At 47.9% G+C, this 18,379-nt stretch overlaps 1 protein-coding gene and 1 long non-coding RNA gene across 5 annotated transcripts in view; one reads left to right on the top strand and one right to left on the bottom strand.

Annotated features, from left to right (window-relative positions):
• Window positions 1-898: 898 nt before the first annotated feature.
• On the bottom strand, window positions 899-17,368 carry LOC138987946 (uncharacterized). 2 transcript variants are annotated; one of them, XR_011464251.1, is made up of 3 exons: window positions 17,229-17,368; window positions 2,188-2,381; window positions 899-1,239 (listed from the first exon to the last, which is right to left on the bottom strand). It is a non-coding gene; the product is annotated as an uncharacterized lncRNA (long non-coding RNA). The 2 variants fall into 2 exon arrangements; XR_011464252.1 differs by lacking the exon at window positions 17,229-17,368 and adding an exon at window positions 16,769-16,908.
• Window positions 16,289-18,379, top strand: part of PLXNC1 (plexin C1) — a 156,128-nt gene continuing 154,037 nt past the window's right edge. For all 3 annotated transcript variants that reach the window (XM_070370909.1, XM_070370912.1, XM_070370910.1), the window contains exon 1: window positions 16,289-17,771. In XM_070370909.1, coding sequence (XP_070227010.1) covers window positions 16,701-17,771 — 1,071 coding nt within the window. In that variant the 5' untranslated portion in view covers window positions 16,289-16,700. The remainder of the gene's footprint in view (window positions 17,772-18,379) is intronic.

Raw genomic sequence — 18,379 nt, 5'->3', positions numbered from 1 at the left:
TATTAATATTAAAATTAGTAATTTATTCAACCATGACATATCAAACACTGTCAGCTTCCTGGAAGACTGCATTTTGTTCACTTCTAATCTTTTCACTGCCCATTTAGACCCTTCTGAAAATCCATTCTTCATTATTGGAAGAATGGAAAATCTTTCTATTTGGAGAATCTTTTTAACTGCTGATCAGGTTTTACAGACAAATCATTTGCTGTGTTGTCCCTAGCTAGCAACACCTTCTTTAATTACGTCCCGTTCAGTAAATGTTTACTGAGAACCTAATAATTGTCCAGAAAGACCCTAGAGATGCCAAGACTGGAGCCAAAAATTCAAAATCAAAAAGAAACACACGCAAATAGCAGTAATAGGGTAGGATTTATGCTCTGCTTGTCTTATAATTGAAATGCCAATACAAATGAAGAAGTGATTCATTCTGTGCCTGCTGATTGGGAAAAATATGACCTACATTCAAGTAGGTGACCACCCAGCAGATGTGTTCTTTACTTTAGGCTACTTTTTTATTTGTTTTTAAAATAGTAAGTGAGTCACCGGTCAAATGTGAAGCTGTAACAACTCTGTATTTTGGAATGTGATGCCCTTATAAGTCTGTCTGAGAACTAGGGATTTTTTCCCCCTGCAAATCACCTAGTTTTTTTTTTTTTTTAATTATCTACCAGTTTTTAGATATAGGATTACCACCAAATATATTTTTACCTTTAAAAAAAAAATTACAGATGTGGAAGCTAACCTTTGAAGACACATTTATGGAGAGAATGAAACAGTAGTTACTGAAAGAGAATTGGTGCCTGGTGTGTTTGTTTCCAAGCGAAGAGAACTTCATTTTTGCAACAATAAAATAGCAATCCACCCTTCCCAACAGTGTTAGGACACTTCCCTTTGCACTCCCTCCTCTTCTTGTTTAGGTAACGATTTAAAATAAACAGGAAAGGGGAACTGTGCACCAGACCCTAGGCAACTGGGTGGGTCAACTAAGATTACAGCTTGGTATTTGCACACATACACACACACAAAATTACAGGAGTTCCGCATTTGTATTTTAATGGACATAAAGTTGCCCTTCCAGAGGGACCTGGCCTAGCCACTCATCCATTTTCAGAGATGCAGTGAGCAGGCCAACTGCCTCTCTAGGCTGAGGATGGGAATTTATCTTGCCTGTGTCGGAGATGTCCACATCTGATAAGGCAAGAATACCAGGAGAGGCTGTCAAGGATCCAGCAAGTCCTAAGTCAGCAGAAAAGACAAGAACATCAGTGTTAGAGAACCACATTCCAAGGAAACAATGGGAGTGAATTTAATAAGGGTTTTTTCCAACTAGCATCCTCTACGGGCCCTTTTTCTCTTCTTGGTTTTGAATCTATCTCCCTAAGAACCTAATTTCTTAAGGAGCGGAATTATAAATTGTAATAAATTACTCAATGAGGGAAATGCATCCTGCGCGCCTGTCCACCGGCAGCAGGAAAACACACACTGCCTCTGCTTCCAGCTTTTTCTCCAGGCGGCTGAGGGGCCTCAGAACAGCAGTTTCTAACTGGGGTCCGTGACCTCGGATGGTGAAACAAAATTGCATCTTTATTTTCTTGAGCTGAAATTCGGCATTTCCTTCCATGACAATGGTGGGCAACACATTAGAATAGTAATAGAAATGCCTGTGACTTTGTCAACAAGGGACATCACAGATCTTTTCAAATCATGTGTCAATTGTTGCCAATATGTTGATTCACACGTATCCCTACTTCACCTCATGATTACATATTAGAGGTGCTGCTAGATCTTGTTATGTACAAGGCTACTAAAAAAGCACATCTGTTATCATGTCATGATTTTATTATTTCATAACTGTATTTCAACATAGTTGACTTTCTTTCTAATCCTATGGTTTTTTTTTTTTTAATTTAAAAAGTTTTGAAGTTTAAAAGTATTGTGAGAAGCGTCACTAAACTTCACTAGGTTCTCAAAGAAGTCCATGCCCTTCCGCCTCCCATACCTGCAAAAGATGTTAAGAACCCTATAGGAGATTCTCAGCACTGTGCCCCACGCTTGAGGAGATTTCAGTATTCCCCATTGCCAAAGCACAGCTTCTATGAAGACAGGGGCCTACGAAATTAATCATTTAGTGCATTTCATTGTGCCTTTCACTTGGTTTTAATTACCTCTTTCCCAATAACATACCTTAACAAAAACCTCAAATGCCGTTCAATTGTGAAATATGGAATCATTTGATCCTCAAATCGCTGGTGAAAACTGCATCAGCTTTCAGCTATTCACGAGCTGACTGAGCTGTGAATCACCAAGGTCCCCTTTTCTTCCTGGTTTCCTCTTTGGCTCTTTACCATGTGGTTCTTTTACTGTGGGTCACAGGTGCACTGAAAGATAGGCAGGGCACGAGGGGAAATGATATTCAAATCTGACAATTTTCCTCCCTCACTAAGGAGTCCTTTATGGGCAGAGGTTGAAATCATTGATTAAATTAAGATTTTGGGATTACCTGTGGATTTTAATTACCATGCCATTCACTGTCCCAATGTGTTCTGGCTCCCCCGTCTCTGCACTCCTGTAGCTCTAATGAGACGCGTATCAGATGCTATTTTGTATTGTTAGTTATCTTTGCAGCGCATACGCTCTTTGAGTTCACGGATCCTGTGTTATCCTTCTCTTCGGTTGCCTCTGGTGCTTGGCAGACAATAGACCCTCCGTAAATAGGTGTGGCTGAATTGAATAGCTGTCGACTGTGCATATTTAGTGGGTCTTCATGCTTGAAGTCGCCAGTGCTAACATGATTATTTTCTATTTCGGATTTGTTTATGCAACATCTATTCCACAGATACTAAACACTATGTGCCAGGTATCAATCTAGACATTAGAGACAAAGATGAATATAACTAGTTCTCCCAAGGAGTCTAAAGCCAGACAGCCCTCAGACCAATACATATTGCAACGGGGTATAATGAGAGCAAAGATTGGGGTGTGAATCAGGTATGTTGGTGAAACCAGAGAAGGTCAATTCTGGCAAACAAAAGTCAGAAGATGCTAAAAGTGAGAACCCAAAGGATGAGTAGGACTTTAGCCAAGGAATAGGGAATGCGAAACCATAAATCCATTAGTATTGCAGCAGCATTCCTGACCTACCCAACACCCATCTCCTCTCCTTCCCTCCTTCCCTTCTAATAGAACCTTAGTTTCCAATTTGGGATGGGCTCAAGGAAGGTAAGCTCCTTCCCCAGACCCAAGTTCATGAGCCAATCAGGCGCCAAGTATGGTCATTCCTTTTCTCTTTGCCAGTGATTGGTCCAGGGTGAGCACATAACCACCTTTCTGGTCAATGAGATAGAAGGGGAAGTCAGCCAGGGCCTTGCGTTTGGACATAGAAAGACAGTCTTGCTAGGAGAAAACTAGCTTTCTCCTCTTGTCTAGAAAACTGTTATGATGTTTGCGAGTGTGGCAGCTATCTTGTGACAGCAGAAAGATAATAGGAGCCTGGGGGGCTCTTTGATAGTAACACTGAATAGCAACCAATCCTGGCAACTGGACTCCTTGTGTGGGGGGAAAAAATTAACCCCTACTTGTCCGTGCTACAAGTATTTAGACTTTTTCTCCCCCTTATAACTAAACACATCATAACTTGTATGCATAACTTCTGTAAACTATTTTTTTCACAGATTTCTCCAGTGATTACCAGAGTGATTCCATGGCTAATACCGCTGAGTTTTCCTGGCTGATATCCTCAATCTGTATAACTCTAGATTCAACTCCTTTCTTCTTCAGTCTCTCCAATCACTTTTGGGAGCCTCCAGGACAACATCTTTGATTGTGGCTTCCTCCTTCCTACTCTGCAACTCCTCTGATGCTTAAACAGTATTCTCTGCAAAGCTGGCAAGAAAGTCTGACTCTCTGACTCTGTTTCACTCTATCACTAGATCCCAAAATGGTGTGAATGCCTTGAATATCATAGGCCTTTGGTCAAAGTATACCTTCTAGCTCCCCCCTACCCCTGCTCTCTACAGGGAATTGTCCGAGAAAGAGGAGGCATACTGTTCTCATCTGCTTTTCTTAGGGTCTTTCCGCAGAAGCCTAGTATCAACCTCCACCTTTAGGCAGAACCAAACCAAACGAAAGCCCCCAGGCATATCACCCAGTGCCCACAGATGTCCTTGAGTTCAGGTTTACTGGCTCTGCACGACTACTCTCCAGTTAGCTTGGCCCAGGGCACAGTTACACATGCACACGGAGGCATGGGAACAGAGCATTGCAAAAACAGGCAGTCAGGGTCCTTTTATGGCTTCCCAGGTGGCAAGGTTGGTAAAGAACCCGCCTGCCAATGCAGGAGACATAAGAGACTTGGGTTCAGTCCCTGGGTCGGGAAGATCCCTTGAGTAGGAAATGGCAACCCACTCCAGTATTCTTGCCTGGGAAATCCCATGGACAGAGGAGCCTAGCAGGCTACAAAGAGTCAGACACGACTGAAGCAACTTAGCACACAAGAAGTGTAAGCAGTAATTTCTAAGCCAGAGCTTCCCCAGAAGTATGGCATATGGTACATTGAGATACTTCCCTGCCCTCTCAAGTCCTTGGGACTACTGGGCAGAGCCTGGCAGCCAGGCTCTTAGACGATCACCTCCAGCAGCAAGAAGCCTCGTGTGGATCTAGGAAGGTGGATCCAAGCAGGGTGGAATCTCATGAGACCACGACATAAAAAGACTGGAAAACAATGGGGAGGCATTGAGGGATTTTTTTAACAGTAAGAAACCTCATCAATTTTCCATCTTGGAAGGGAATGAGAAGGCAATGCAGAAGTTGGATGAGAGGGGTAGACAATGAGCCTGAGGCCAGGAATACCAGCCTCACCTACAGTGGCCCAGATGTGAAGCCACGAGGGGCTGCGCTGAGGAGGAGGAATAAGAAAACAGAAGGGGTCTGGGATAAGAGGAATCTTGAGGAGATAAAAATCAATGAATGGACATGGTCTTGCTAGCTGATTAGATACACAGATGCAAGAATCCAGGATGACTTACAGCTTTTGGCTTGAGAACCTGAGTGGACAGTGGCATCATCCATTGAAACTGAGAATATGTGGGGGAAAGGTGAAAGAAGGTTGGTTTGAGATGCATGTGGAATGTCCCAGGGAGATGACCAGTAGGCATTTAGACATATAGATCTAATGCTCAAGAGGTCATTCTCATCTAGAAATTTAGTCTTCAGCAGATAATATTGGTGATGCTGACCACGAAGAACAGAGCTGGGATAAGAGAGGGCCAGACACAGGGCAAGGGAGAGAAACTCAACCCAAGACAACTCAAGTCAAAGGACCAAGACTGAGAACCCAGTCCCGGTGGGCTTCACTCAGAGAGAGAGAGAGAGAGAGAGAGAGAGAGAGAGTGTGTGTGTGTGTATCTGTCTTATGTCTGCTTCTCTTTGAATATTTGCCTCATTGCCTCCAATTTCAGACTGGACTTTTCTGCTAGGTGGAGAATAAAGTCATTGGTAGCTCAAGAATAGCCATCCCAGTGAGGCTCTTTCCCCCCCACCACACTATAACAAGAAAGAAAGTGAAGTTGCTCAGTTGTGTCCAACTCTTTGCGACCCCATGGACTGTAGCCTACCAGGCTCCTCCGTCCGTGGGATTTTCCAGGCAAGAAGACTGGAGTGGGTTGCCAGTGCCTAACAATCCCTAGAAATAACTCTGAGTGGCTTTGCTTGGGTCATATGACCTATCCTTAGACCAAACACTGTTGCCAGCTATTGAACACTTAGATTTGCCAGACCTAGGTCATGTGTCATGAGTTCACATTGTCATCTGGTTGGGGGTGGGACATAGGGGCGGGTTCTATTACCAGAAGAACAGTCATGGTAAAGCTTTCAGGGCAGATAAATATAGTTACCATGGTTCCCCACCCATCATTTAAAGAGGTAGATAGAAAATGGGGACCAGTAAAGGAGACAACAAATTGACATGTCAGAGTAGATTATCAGCTTTTCAGAGGCTGAGAAATGTGTCTTATTCAGATCTGTTTCCTCCTTCCCTCTGATATGTGGTGCTATGCCTATAATCAACAAGTGTGGATGGAATGAATTCATAACATTCTACATGGCAAGTAGTGGGTATTTTTCAAAAAACATGACAAAAACTGACACCCAGAAAATCTTATTTGGACAATATACAAAAGCACTTTTTTTAAGTAGTTGTCCACCACTGACATAGTTATTAACATTAATAGATTCTCTGAAAAGAGCCAGTCGTTTTCATGATTTGGATTAAGGCACCATATCAATTTGGACCCAAACAGTTACAGTGAGAATTTGATTGGGGGACTGTCATGGACATCAGGTAGTATTGTTTTAAAGAATGTTCAGTTTATTGCTTGGTTCTAAGGCTGACTGTAATTTCATGCTGCATTTGCAAGCCTGCAGGCAGATACCTTAATTACTATGGACACTAGATAGATGACTGCTAGTCCAAATCTCTATTAATTGGTGACATACTTCCACCTTCAGGGGAACAGATGCTAGGAAGGAATGAAAGAAAGCTTGTAAACCACAGTACCCGGCAACTCCCCTTAGGTGGTATCTATTTTTTCTTATCAAGTACCTTTTATATCCACTAGGGGGAATCCTAGCGTGTATCAAAACTTGGCTCTTTCTAAGCATAATAGAATGATATACCCTTGAAAACTTGTCTGTTGATGGGTGTGTCCCCTACCCTGTAAGGGTCCAGATATCTGGCATATTACCATATTTTTCAAACAAAATAGAGAATATCATTCAAGATACATTAGAGAGTGGTGATTATTTAAACTCTCACTGGATTTAGAAGGGGTCCACTAAGCATTTTAGATGAAGTTTTTTTATTATAAATAGAAGCTTCCACCATGAAAAGGAGGGTTTATATTTGTTAGAATACTTGGCTATTAAAAAACAGAAAATGCTGAATCTGTACACTTTCAATTTTAAAGAGCTTAATTTTAAATACCTGTGTGATTTCAAATTTTAAGTTTAAATACTAATGTGATCTTAATGTTCACTGGAATTCTTAAAGTATTATTGGCACTCCATTGATAATTATTATAAGCTTGTCTAACATAATTACAGTATAAGACTCTTCTCTTTTCAACACAAAGCCGTTGTCAAAGTTTCAAAGATGCTATAAATTAACAAATAATCTGAATGCTGTACTCATACATGAATTCAGTGGGTGCGTCTCCATATTGTCAATAATATATATTTTTGTGGTTGGCTATCGCTCTTCTCAATTCTGTTCTCTGTCTTTACAGAGATAATGAATTCACAAATTGGTAAATATGCATTATACGTATGCTAGGTTGTCATTGTATCTAGGGCTGTGGGTACCCCAAAGAATGACGCCCTGTCTCTAGCATCTGCAGTGTTTAGAATGCAGTTCAGCCAATGTTGACCATTGAGTCTGGGCAAGGCTTAAGAAGCTGCACAGGGAGGGAACCATCAATCTAGCTCACTGCCCCAACTCTCAACACATGCTTAGCACATGGTAGGTTCTCAGAAAGTATTTGTTAGAGGAATGAGCAGGTAAATGAACAAAAAGTGTGAGGGAATAAAGGGAATTATGGTGATAAACGGAATAAGACATCATCCTTGACCTCAAGGAATCCACAGTTGAACAGAAGAACTATATACGTGACTAATGTATAATGAACAATGTAGACTGCAAGATTTAAATGCTTTCATAGACTGGCAGATAAAGTGTTGTTCAAGTTCAGAAAAGGGGATTCACAACCAAATGGAGAAATCAGTTAAACACATTCAATAGGCAAGTTTAAGTACACTGCTAGAAGGGAGTCTGGCAAGGAAGCGATACTCATTCCTATATTAGAATAAGTGAATGAACATTTGCTGTACACCAGGCCCTGTGCCCATTCCCAGGGGGCATGAAGATGAATCAGAACTTGATTTCTATTTTAATGTAAAATAATTTTTAAAGTTCATAGTCTAGTAGAGAGCTTCTAGTATACTTTCAAGAAAGACTTCCAGGAGAAAGTGGCTTTTAAATTGGGTCTTGAAGGATGCATAGGAGTTTGCAAGGCAGAGGAGAGAGAAAGGATGTTTTAGTTTTCCTTTTAAATATGTATTTATTTCTTTGGCTGTGCTAGGTCTTCGTTGCAGCATGTGGGATCTAGTTCCTTGACCAGGGCTTGAACCTGGGTCCCCTGCATTGGGAGTGTGGGGTCTTAGCCACTGGATCATCAAGGAAGTCCCAGGGAAAGGATGTTTTAGATGAGAAGTATATGCAAGGGGATGGAGGCATGGAAAGGTCTGCCTTGTTGAAGGAATATCCCGTTGCTAAAAATGGATGACAGTACCAAGTGTATCACTAGCTCTTAGCACAAAGCCCTGTAGAGGGAAGTTCCTTAGTAAACACTAGTTGGTTTTGACAATAATGATGGTTAGAGCCAGAGGATGACCTAAGTCTTAAGTGCTGGTCAAATTCAAGTAAGTGTGCTCAGTACTGGGCATATGCCCAGGAAACACTAGTTAAAATTCTCCTCCAAGGATGAGATTTAAAATGAGTATTATAGGCTGAATTGTGTCCCAATACACCCCAAAATTCATCTGTTGAAGTCCTGACCCCCCAATATCTCAAAATATGACTGTATTTGGATATGGGAGTCTTTAAAGAAGTAAAAGGAGGGCTTCAGGGTGGACTGGCATCCTTATAAGGAAAAAGGAAATCTGGACATAGTTAAATACAGAGAGAAGACTAGGTGAAAACACAGGGAAGAGACAGCCGTCTACAAGGAGAGAGCCTCAAAAGAAATCAACTCCACCACGCCTTGATCTCGGACTTGCAGGCTCCAGAACTATAGGGAAATAGATTTCTGTTGTTTAAGCCACCCAGTCAGTGGTACTTTGTTATGGCAGCCCTAGCAGACTAATAATGGGTTAGCAAAGCATTAGAGTAATGGTAGTGATGATGATGGTGTCATTTAGTATGCTTGAAAATTCCCATAAGGTTAGATGCTACTATTTCCTGGCTACTGTGAGGATGCTGAGGCTCAGAGAACCCAAGGCTACATAGTTTTGGGGTGATGGCATTAGATTTGGAACTTAGGCCTGACTAAGGCTACCACTAGCCTTGTAAAGTCTTTGTAAAGAGAAAAAGCATCTCTTCCTTGAGGGTGAGCAGAGGTGAGCTGGATTTCAGTTCCTCTTGCCCCCGTTGGCCAGATGCCCTGGTGCAGGGCTCACCCTTCACAGTGACGCACTCTACAGCCCAAGCACTTAATCATTATGCTGGGCTTCCCAAGGGGCTGGGGCGGCTGGAGATAATACCACCAAGCGAGGAAGAGGGCACGTAAAAGGGATTCAGAGACCCCGGATGGCAAAGCTCACCTGCTCCACAGTTGGGCATGGTCCATGAGCTCTGGGTCCTAGTGGGTGGGCTTCCAGCAGTCCCACAGCCGCAAGGGGGCCTCGATTCAGCCCAGTTCTGCTAAGTGGCTTCAAACAGCTCTGTCTCCAGTCCTCATTAAGCAAGAAATCTAGTTTGCTGGGATCACACACCTGTCCTGTCGCCAGCACCCCGACCCCCCAGTCAAAGCGACTGAGAAGAGCATCTTTGAGCATTTTGACCATGAATGTCAGTGCGCCTCTCCTCACAATTAAAGCTCCTGAATGTTCCAAATTGCAGCTTTCATGGTGGGGGAAAAAAAGGCCTCTGACAGCGTAAATATTTAATCACCATTAAGAATGTCCAACGAAGGAGGGGAGTCTGGTTTCAAATTGGCTGGTTCAGATGATGAAAGCCGAGAAGTCACAGCAGAGTAAAAATAAAGTTCCCTCTAAAGAACTCCTGGCTTTAGAACTCAAGATGGTTTCTATTTCTACTGCATGGAACGCTGTGCGTGTCACCTGTCCTTGAGCCATGAAGGAGCCCAGAATGCCTGATTTATCTCTAAATATTAGTGGGGGTGGGGTGGGGTGAAGTCTGGAGACAAGAGAGGATAGCAGTCTCTTCATAAACCTGTTCTGGGGAATCATGAATAAAAATGGAATTTCTAGACTGTATTGAAGGGACTGCTGAAGTTCAGACTTAAGGAGAAATGTCTAAAAAGGAAAAAGCAGAGTGTTCAGTCTTGTGTCTTATTTGAAAATAGACTTCAAACGTTCAGCAGTGTTTCAGATATCAGAACCATCCCTGCTCCCCACCACCTTTTGAACCCTTAGCGCCCAGTAGTTCTCGGTTTACTTTTAAGGTAAAGCTTTTAGTTTTATGACTTAGCTGGAAAAAAATATATAATCTTACTCAGTCAGGTTTCCATTTGTCTCTATCACCAGGCTGAACTAGTGTAGGAAAGCCTGTTGCAAAGGGGAGAAAGAAATGGAGATTTTCCAAAATCCAGACTGGGGGGAGCCAAACATGTGGAGAGAAAGACTAGGAGTTCCTCTGTGCCTAGCAGTGTCCCATGCTCCCCATCAGTGGACAAATAGAAGGTACAGATTTAAGTAGCATTCTTGTCCCCTTCTCCACCCATGCTTGGAGGGGGGCTGGTACATCAGTTATGGTTCTGACAGAAAAGAAGTGACACAGGCAAATGGGTTTGTTAATGAAGGGACCGTGGCAGAGGTGTGGATGAGATGAAGGGAGACCAGCCAGGGCCAGCAACAGGGGGAGACGTTGGTTCCTGCAGACCTGAAGAGTAGGGGGAGGCTGGTGATAACCCAGAGAAGGCTGGGACCACAGATGTAGTTGTAAAACAGGGCTGACCATAGCTTCTGTGGCCTTGGAGAGGGACAAGGCCAGTGCACAGATCACTGGAAGCATAAATATCTGGACATCACCCCTGGGTCTCCTGATGGGGGCTCAGATTGGCTGGACCTAACTGGAAACCAAAAAGCAAGGAGGACGTCCAAAAACGTCAAACTTGTGGGTGTACAGCAGGACGGAGCAGAGTGGGACTGTGTTCTGTAGAGATCAGTGGAAACCACCCAGCACAAATGGGGAAGGAAAAACAAATAGGATTAGAGAAGGGGCAGAATGGCGAGGTAAACACTCAGCCTTCCATCGGATTTGCCCTTGGGACTCTGCATGATGCTGTCTGCGCGTCCAGTGCCTTCCCCACCATGGGTGACGAGTGAGGCTGCCCTCACCATGGGGACCACATGTTGAGCTTCCTGTTGTCAACAACCCAAGTTCAGAGCTGATGCCAGTTGCTTCTCATCCACCTTGGTGGACATATTTTCTAGGAAGTGGCAAGGCCTAAAAATGAGAAGGTGTGCCAACTTGGTGGCAAGCAGCAGACCACTCACCGCCCAGTCCAGCAACTTCATCGTCAGCTCAGAGCATTTCCCTGTCAGAATCTCAAGGAAACGGAAATATGAGTGACTGTGACGTTATCTGCATGTTTATCTTATCTTCTGCTATTCGTTTCAAGAATTTGAGTTATTAATATGAGGGCCTGGTTTCTGGCAGCTCTTCTCTTTAAATGGGTTTATGCCAAGCCGCCAGTTATCAAAGGATTCAGGGCTTGCGATTACACTAATAAGGAGCCTCAGGGCTGTGACGGCAGGACAGAGACACAGGGCAGGTGTTAGAGAAGGATCGGCATTTTGTGTCTAGTCCATGATGCCCTTTTGGCTCCACATTTCAAAAGAGCAGCAAGGAAAACATGAGCAGGGATAGACCCGGGTTTTGTGTAAAACCAGAGAAAAGTTGGTGACCAAGAGACTGCTCACAAGTTGCAGAGGTCCCCCAGATCTGGAGGAATAATTAATGGATGACTGTGCATTGTGCCGGATGAACTCCGGTTGGTCTGGAAAAACACTGCAATGGTTGATGATTTACCGTATTTTGCTTTCAGCTGATAATGGTCTCATGCTCTTAACCACTGATGGTTTTGGTGAATGTTTTGCAGAAAGGGCTCAAGAGAAACTTCATGACGCTGAGTGCATTACATGAGAAGGGAGGTGTTAGGATGGCAGGGTGATGTCCTCAACACCACAGTCCCTTAAAAACATCTGACATTTGACATCCCTTCCATAGGGCAGTAACTCAGCCATCCCTAGAGCTGAGTGAGGGCCCCCTGTTAGTTTAAAGGAAGTCACTGGACCTGGAGTAAAGAATTGTTACCTTGTACATTCAATCCACTCTCCCCTCTACAGTTGTATCTCTGCTGGTGAATGACCGTGAGGACAATGTGATGTCCAAAAAAAACAATTGTAATGGGGGAGCAAACCAAATTCTGCCTACTGAAGGAACACCACTGAGCCTTCAACACTTTAACCAAAGGCATGGGCATCATCACCAAAGTATAAGATGCTCAGCAATTGTGTGGGGCCATGTGGGGTGGGCAGGGAAGACAAGGCACCATGTTCCTTTGTTGTTGTTCAGTCACTCAGTCGTGTCCAACTCTTTACGACCCCATGAACTGCAGCACACCAGGCTTCTCTGTCCTTCACTATGTCCCAGACTCTGCTCAAACTCATGTCCACTGAGTCAGTGATGCCATCCAACCTTTTCACCCTCTGTCGCCCCCTTCTTCTCCTGCCCTCAATCTTTCCCAGCATCAGGGTCTTCTCCAGTGAGTCTGTTTTTTGCATCAGGTGGTCAAAGTATTGGAGCTTCAGTATCAGTCCTTCCAATGAATGTTCCTTTACCACATCTTAACTGTGCCTTTGACTGACTTTCCATGTTTATTGAACTACATTCAACTCGTCTCTCAGCATCAATTCAAACTTATTAAATGGCTCTTCATCTTATCTGCTTTCAACCATCTACTCATCAGCAGACTAGAAAGAAGCCTGGCTCATTTCTTTTTCCTGTCAGTCACAAAGGGGGCTAGAAGCTCTGATAAGGGCCCTGATGTGGAAGACCACATAGATTTGAGCAAAGCTGTCTTAAGTCCTAGAAGGACATGACTGGAACTATTCAGTCCCCTGAGTGGTGCTTTCCAAATGCCACAGAGGGGGTCGTAGCTACGTGAATAAGGTATAAAGAGAACTCATTGGCTGCCGGAACTAATAATCTTGGTGGCTTTTCATCTCTGCCGGGCCAGTCATTCCCAAAGACCACTGAAGCACCAATGATAGCCATCTTGTGACTGTGACCAGTTGCCTGCTGACCAGTTCTTAATGTCCTGAACCTCGGCAGGAAGCCACGGGATCTATAAAGTCCTGTCCAGCAGAAATGAGTCTGATTGTGGATGGTCTGGTTAACCCAGATTGCCTTTGGTGCCTGGGGGAGTTGATATTTTCTCATTATGAAGACTTTCCCATCTAGTGAATGCTACAAATAAAAACTGCTCGGAATCAGTCTGAACTGCTTGTTTCCGTGGTAGCAGGTCTCTGTCTGGAGGATAAATCTGCACCATCTTCCTTTTTTTGGGTTTCAGCCAGTTGTGTTACAAGGAGTTCTGAATGTGCAATACAGGACACCCGATGGGCTGGGCTCCAGCACTGGGAGAGGGAAACCTGGTCACCGGTGGGATTCGCATCCTCAGCCAGACAGTGGTGTCCGAGAGAAAGCTATCAAAAACGTTCAGAATCCACATGCCTAAATATTTATTTTGGTTGTTCATGTTTCCCACCGTTTTCAAACGTGAACTTATGTCCTGAAGGTGGAGCTTTAGCACACAGGAAAATTGGAATGGGCCAAACGTGTTTGTACCAAACAGGATAGAATCAGCAAAGAACACATTCATATGCTTCCTAGTCCTCTACATTTTTCATGCCAAAAAATAGGCACAGATTCTGATTTCTTTCGCCATAGGAGCCTGCATACAATTAAATGGGAGAGAAAAGAAGCCTGCTCTCAAGAGTGGGGCTTATGATCCCAGTAGAATGGCAAGAGACTGTAGCCATCAAAGCCACTTATGCTTCTTGCTGGTAGAGTTTTTTAAGATGCTGTTTCTTTTTCAACACGAGGCAGCAATGAATTGAGTAGTGATCAAAATGCCGCACCACAGAGTATGTTTAATCCAAATAGCTCCCAAGATGGTCTGCTCCTGATTGTATCAACTCTACGGGACTTCAAGAAATTACTTGGTTACCAGTGAAGTAAAACTATCTCCAGAATGGAATTGAACTGTTGCTTCTCACAACATTGCCACAGCCGGCTCATGAAGGCAGTGAAGATCATTGTGTTTCTTCACCATTCACGGGGAACACTGTCAAAATATGGGCACACACATCCCCTCCTATGCTGTGAAGGGTTCCATGAGCTACTGCAGATGCTTCCAAGACACCACTTTTTCCACTGCCAGCAGTGCAAAAATTCTTAAAACATTTCAGGTGGGAAAACAGTGCAGGGAGTGACGCCTGATTATTTTGGAGCAGAGCGTGTCTGATTAGCCTCACCTAAAGATCTCCTGATTCACCTCGATCTGGTAGCTCTAGGTCTCTCCCTTGCTCCTCTTCTCTCCTCACTGGCACCCCAACTGCCGTCACCGCAGCAGAAAGAGCGACCTGACAGCTTGTGGGAAAGCACGTGCTGCCTCCTGGCAGGCAAAGATAATGTTATCCAATTTCAAACAAGGAAAGGACAAATGGAAAGATGACCACTTGTGAATTCAAAGTATGAGAGCTACTGCCGGGATGATGTGAGTCTTTAACTGCACGTCCAGATTGGAAACCCCAGTTCCTCTTGTGCTTCTTGCTTCCCCTCACCCTCCTTTGCTTTAGCCTTCCAGATCAATCTCCTCCTGCCCTGTCCCTCAGCACAGGGGAGAACTTGGGGCACTATGGTAGAAGTTTAACACCTGCAACAGCTGCTCCTTCAGAAGGACTCAGCATCTAGACGAAGCACAGGCACCCCACCGCACCCCCAAAACGATTCCATCTAGAATTGGGAAACTGGGAGGGGAAAGAAGAAAGGGGTCGTGACCAATTATCCTCCCTGGGGCCTCTGGTCTGGAAATGGCCTGGAAAGGGTCACAGATCCTCTCTCATGGGGTGCACCGGGTTCTCGGGGTCCCCCGGATCACCTGCCAGATGGTAAGGTGCAGCTGCCTCAGAGCTGGGAGGTATCTGTGCAGTCTCTGAGGCTCCCTTCTGAGAAAGCATGAACCTACACACAGGTGTGCAATGATTCAGATAGTCACTGGGCTCCAGAAGTTCTTGGTGGTTTGGGGGCGGCCCAGCTGGTATTTGCCGCCTTGGTGGGTTGGTGAGACCTCAGAGAGTCCAAAGGAAAGAGGTGCCAAAGGAGGAGACAGAGGGAGCGCCTCTAGGGAAATAAGGGTACTTGACTTTGAAGTCTGGGCTGGGAGGTAGGTGGGAACATTCAACTTGGGGAACTTTTCCGTCCCACCTGCTGAGAATGCTCTCCAGGTAGTTCCATAAAGACCACAGGTGGAACTTGGCTAGAGGGGGCTGGTGTAAGCGGCCCTGGAGCTAGAAGAGAATTCGAATCTCACCTCTGCTGTCTGCCAGCAGTAGGACCCCCGGCGAGTTCCACAAAGTCTCCACCCCTCCTAACGAAATGGGGCTGATTATAACAAGTCACTAACAGGGTTGTTATGGGTATTAAATGAGTTTTAATCCACGTAATGAATTTCAAGCGGGACCCGGCACGCAGTATGCACTCAATAAATATTAGCCATGATCATTCAGGTTAGATGATGAGTAGAACTTTCTAAGTGCTAGGTTTGAAAGCCTGGGTCTCCGTTGCCAAGGGAAATGAGAGAACCTCCTCAAGTATGGGAGCTCCGGCCCCAGGGATTGTCCAGAACCAGAATCTCGGCGCCTGCCTTTCCTCCACCTCACTCCTCTGACCCGGGGAAACCCATCTCCTGTCACAGGGGCGCCTCTGTTCCTTGAGCCTCGGGCTTGTCAGTGTTTCCCTCTCTCGCGCTCCTCCCCAGGGCCTCCCTCCCGCCGCTCCACACCTGTCAGCAGCCCTCGCAGCCTCCCAGTGGCCCGAGCCCCGGGCCTCAGCTGCAACCCTTTGGCGGCCTGGGTCCTAGTTCCCCGAGCCTTGCGCATCTCTCCGCGCCGCTCTCGTAAACAAAACCCGAGCGTTGGAGCAGCCCCGCGGGCGGACAGGCGCCGGAGCCAGCTTGGTGCGCTGTTAACGCGCCCCGGGAGCCCCGGGAGAGCTAAGGGGCTATGGTGGTGGCGGCGGCAGGAGGCTTAGCTTTGTTATGAATAGATGAAAGAGGCCACCTACACAGTAACCCAAATTACGAGACCTCCCTCCTCCCTATCTCACCGAATCAAGAGGGGAGGGGAGATGGGCGTGGAGGGAGGGCGGGCGGCCAGGAGGCGGAGGGAGGAGGAGGAAGAGGATGAGGAAGGGGGCCAGTTGCATCCCACTTTCACAATGGGAAAGTGAAACGCACAAGCGCACCCAACCTCTCCAGCCCTCCCCGCCTGCCTCGCTCCCCTCCGCCCGTCCCCTCCCTTCCCCTCCGCGCCTCCCCTCGAGCGCCAGCATTGCACAGAGGAACTCTCCGGAGAAGGAGGGCCCGGAGGAAGCGGCGCCGGAGCGCGCAGGGCTTGCCGCCGCCGCCGCAGCCGCTGCACAGGCTGCCGGAACGAGCCCGCCGCGCGCCGCCCTCCCCGCTCTCCTTCCCGGGCGAGCCGCGGGGATGGGGCGGCCGCGGGAACCCGAGCGCGCGCAGGAGCCGCCGCCGCCCGCGTCTCACTCGCCGCGCGCCTGAGCCGCTGTCGCCGCCGCGCGCCCTGCCCGGGGGCGGCCCCCCGCCCTGCGCCACAGCCCCATGGAGGTCTCCCGGAGGAAGGTACCGCCGCGCCCCCCGCGCCCCGCCGCGCTGCTGCCGCTGCTTGCCTATCTGCTGGCGCTCGCGGCGCCCGGCCGGGGCGCGGACGAGCCCGTGTGGCGGTCGGAGCAAGCTATCGGAGCCATCGCGGTGAGCCGGGAGGACGGCGTGTTCGTGGCGAGCGGCAGCTGCCTAGACCAGCTGGACTACAGCCTGGAGCACAGGCTCTCGCGCCTATACCGGGACCAAGCGGGCAACTGCTCGGAGCCCGTCCCGCTGACGCCCCCCGCGCGGCCCCGGCCGGGCAGCAGCTTCAGCAAGCTGCTGCTGCCCTACCGCGAGGGGGCGGCCGGCCTCGAGGGGCTGCTGCTCACCGGCTGGACCTTCGACCGGGGCGCCTGCGAGGTGCGACCCCTGGGCAATCTGAGCCGCAGCTCCCTGCGCAACGGCACCGAGGTGGTGTCGTGTCACCCGCAGGGCTCGACGGCTGGCGTGGTGTACTACGCGAACGACACCCAGAGCTGGTACCTGGCAGTGGCCGCCACCTATGTGCTGCCCGAGTCCGAGACGGCGAGCCGCTGCAACCCTGCGGCGTCCGACCGCGAAACGGCCATCGCGCTCAAGGACACGGGGAAGCGCAGCCTGGCCACGAAGGAGACGGGACGCCTCAAGCTGCGCGACGGCGGGGGTAGCCTGCACTTTGTGGACGCCTTTCTCTGGAACGGCAGCGTCTACTTCCCCTACTACCCCTACAACTACTCGACAGGCGCCGCCACCGGCTGGCCCAGCATGGCGCGCATCGCCAAGAGCTCCGAGATGCTCCTGTTCCAGGGCCAGGCGGCCCTCAACTGCGGCCACGGCCGCCCAGACGGCCGCCGCCTGCTGCTCTCTTCCAGCTTGGTGGAGGCCCTGGACGTCTGGGCAGGCGTGTTCAGCGCAGCCACCGGAGAGGACCAGGAGAAGCGCTCGCCCACCACCACCGCACTCTGCCTCTTCAGGATGAGTGAGATCCAGGCGCGCACCAAGATCTGCCGCTGGGACTTCGAGATCGATAATAACGAGAACAACTGCGTAAGTCCTGCCCCTTCCTGGGGAGGGGAGCGCTCCCTTTGCGGAGCCGCGGGCGAGGCAGAGCCGCTGGCGGAGAGGGTTGACCTTTACCAGGTCTCGGATTAACGCAGCCCTGTGGCCGCCCGACGGCAGTTCTGGTACCTCGGGCTACTCTAAAGCACGGCCGGAAGTCCCCGAGGGAGTGTGAAAAAAGGGAGGTGGAGAGGGTAGGAGTTAAGCTCTAAACTCTGGTGACTGCATCCCATTGCCATCCCTGCCTATCCAAACAGGGGCGCTTGTTTGGGTCTGAGCCTCCCCTGGCAGCTCCCCCGCCCTCCCCTAAACGCTTCCCCCGGTGTGTGGTCTGGGTTGGCCTGCGGCTTTGACCCTTGTCCTCACCAGGGTTACCAAACGCAGTGCCCTGGGCTGAGAAGCCGTGGAAACTAAAGGACTTGCCACACCCCAGTCTTTGTGCCCACCCCCCGTAACCCATGTGATGTGGTCTGAAGAGTTGGTCTGGTCGACACCGGTCAGCGCTAGGCTGGAACAGAGGCTCAGGCTTAGGGGAACAGAACCCTCTGCGCGACCCGGTGCAAGGGGGCGGGGCTGTGGCTCTGCTGAGGGTGTGC

This window comes from Bos mutus, chromosome 5 (assembly GCF_027580195.1).
Source record: "Bos mutus isolate GX-2022 chromosome 5, NWIPB_WYAK_1.1, whole genome shotgun sequence".
In the NCBI taxonomy this organism is placed as follows: domain Eukaryota; kingdom Metazoa; phylum Chordata; class Mammalia; order Artiodactyla; family Bovidae; genus Bos; species Bos mutus.
This window is presented reverse-complemented; position numbering and strand designations above follow the sequence as displayed.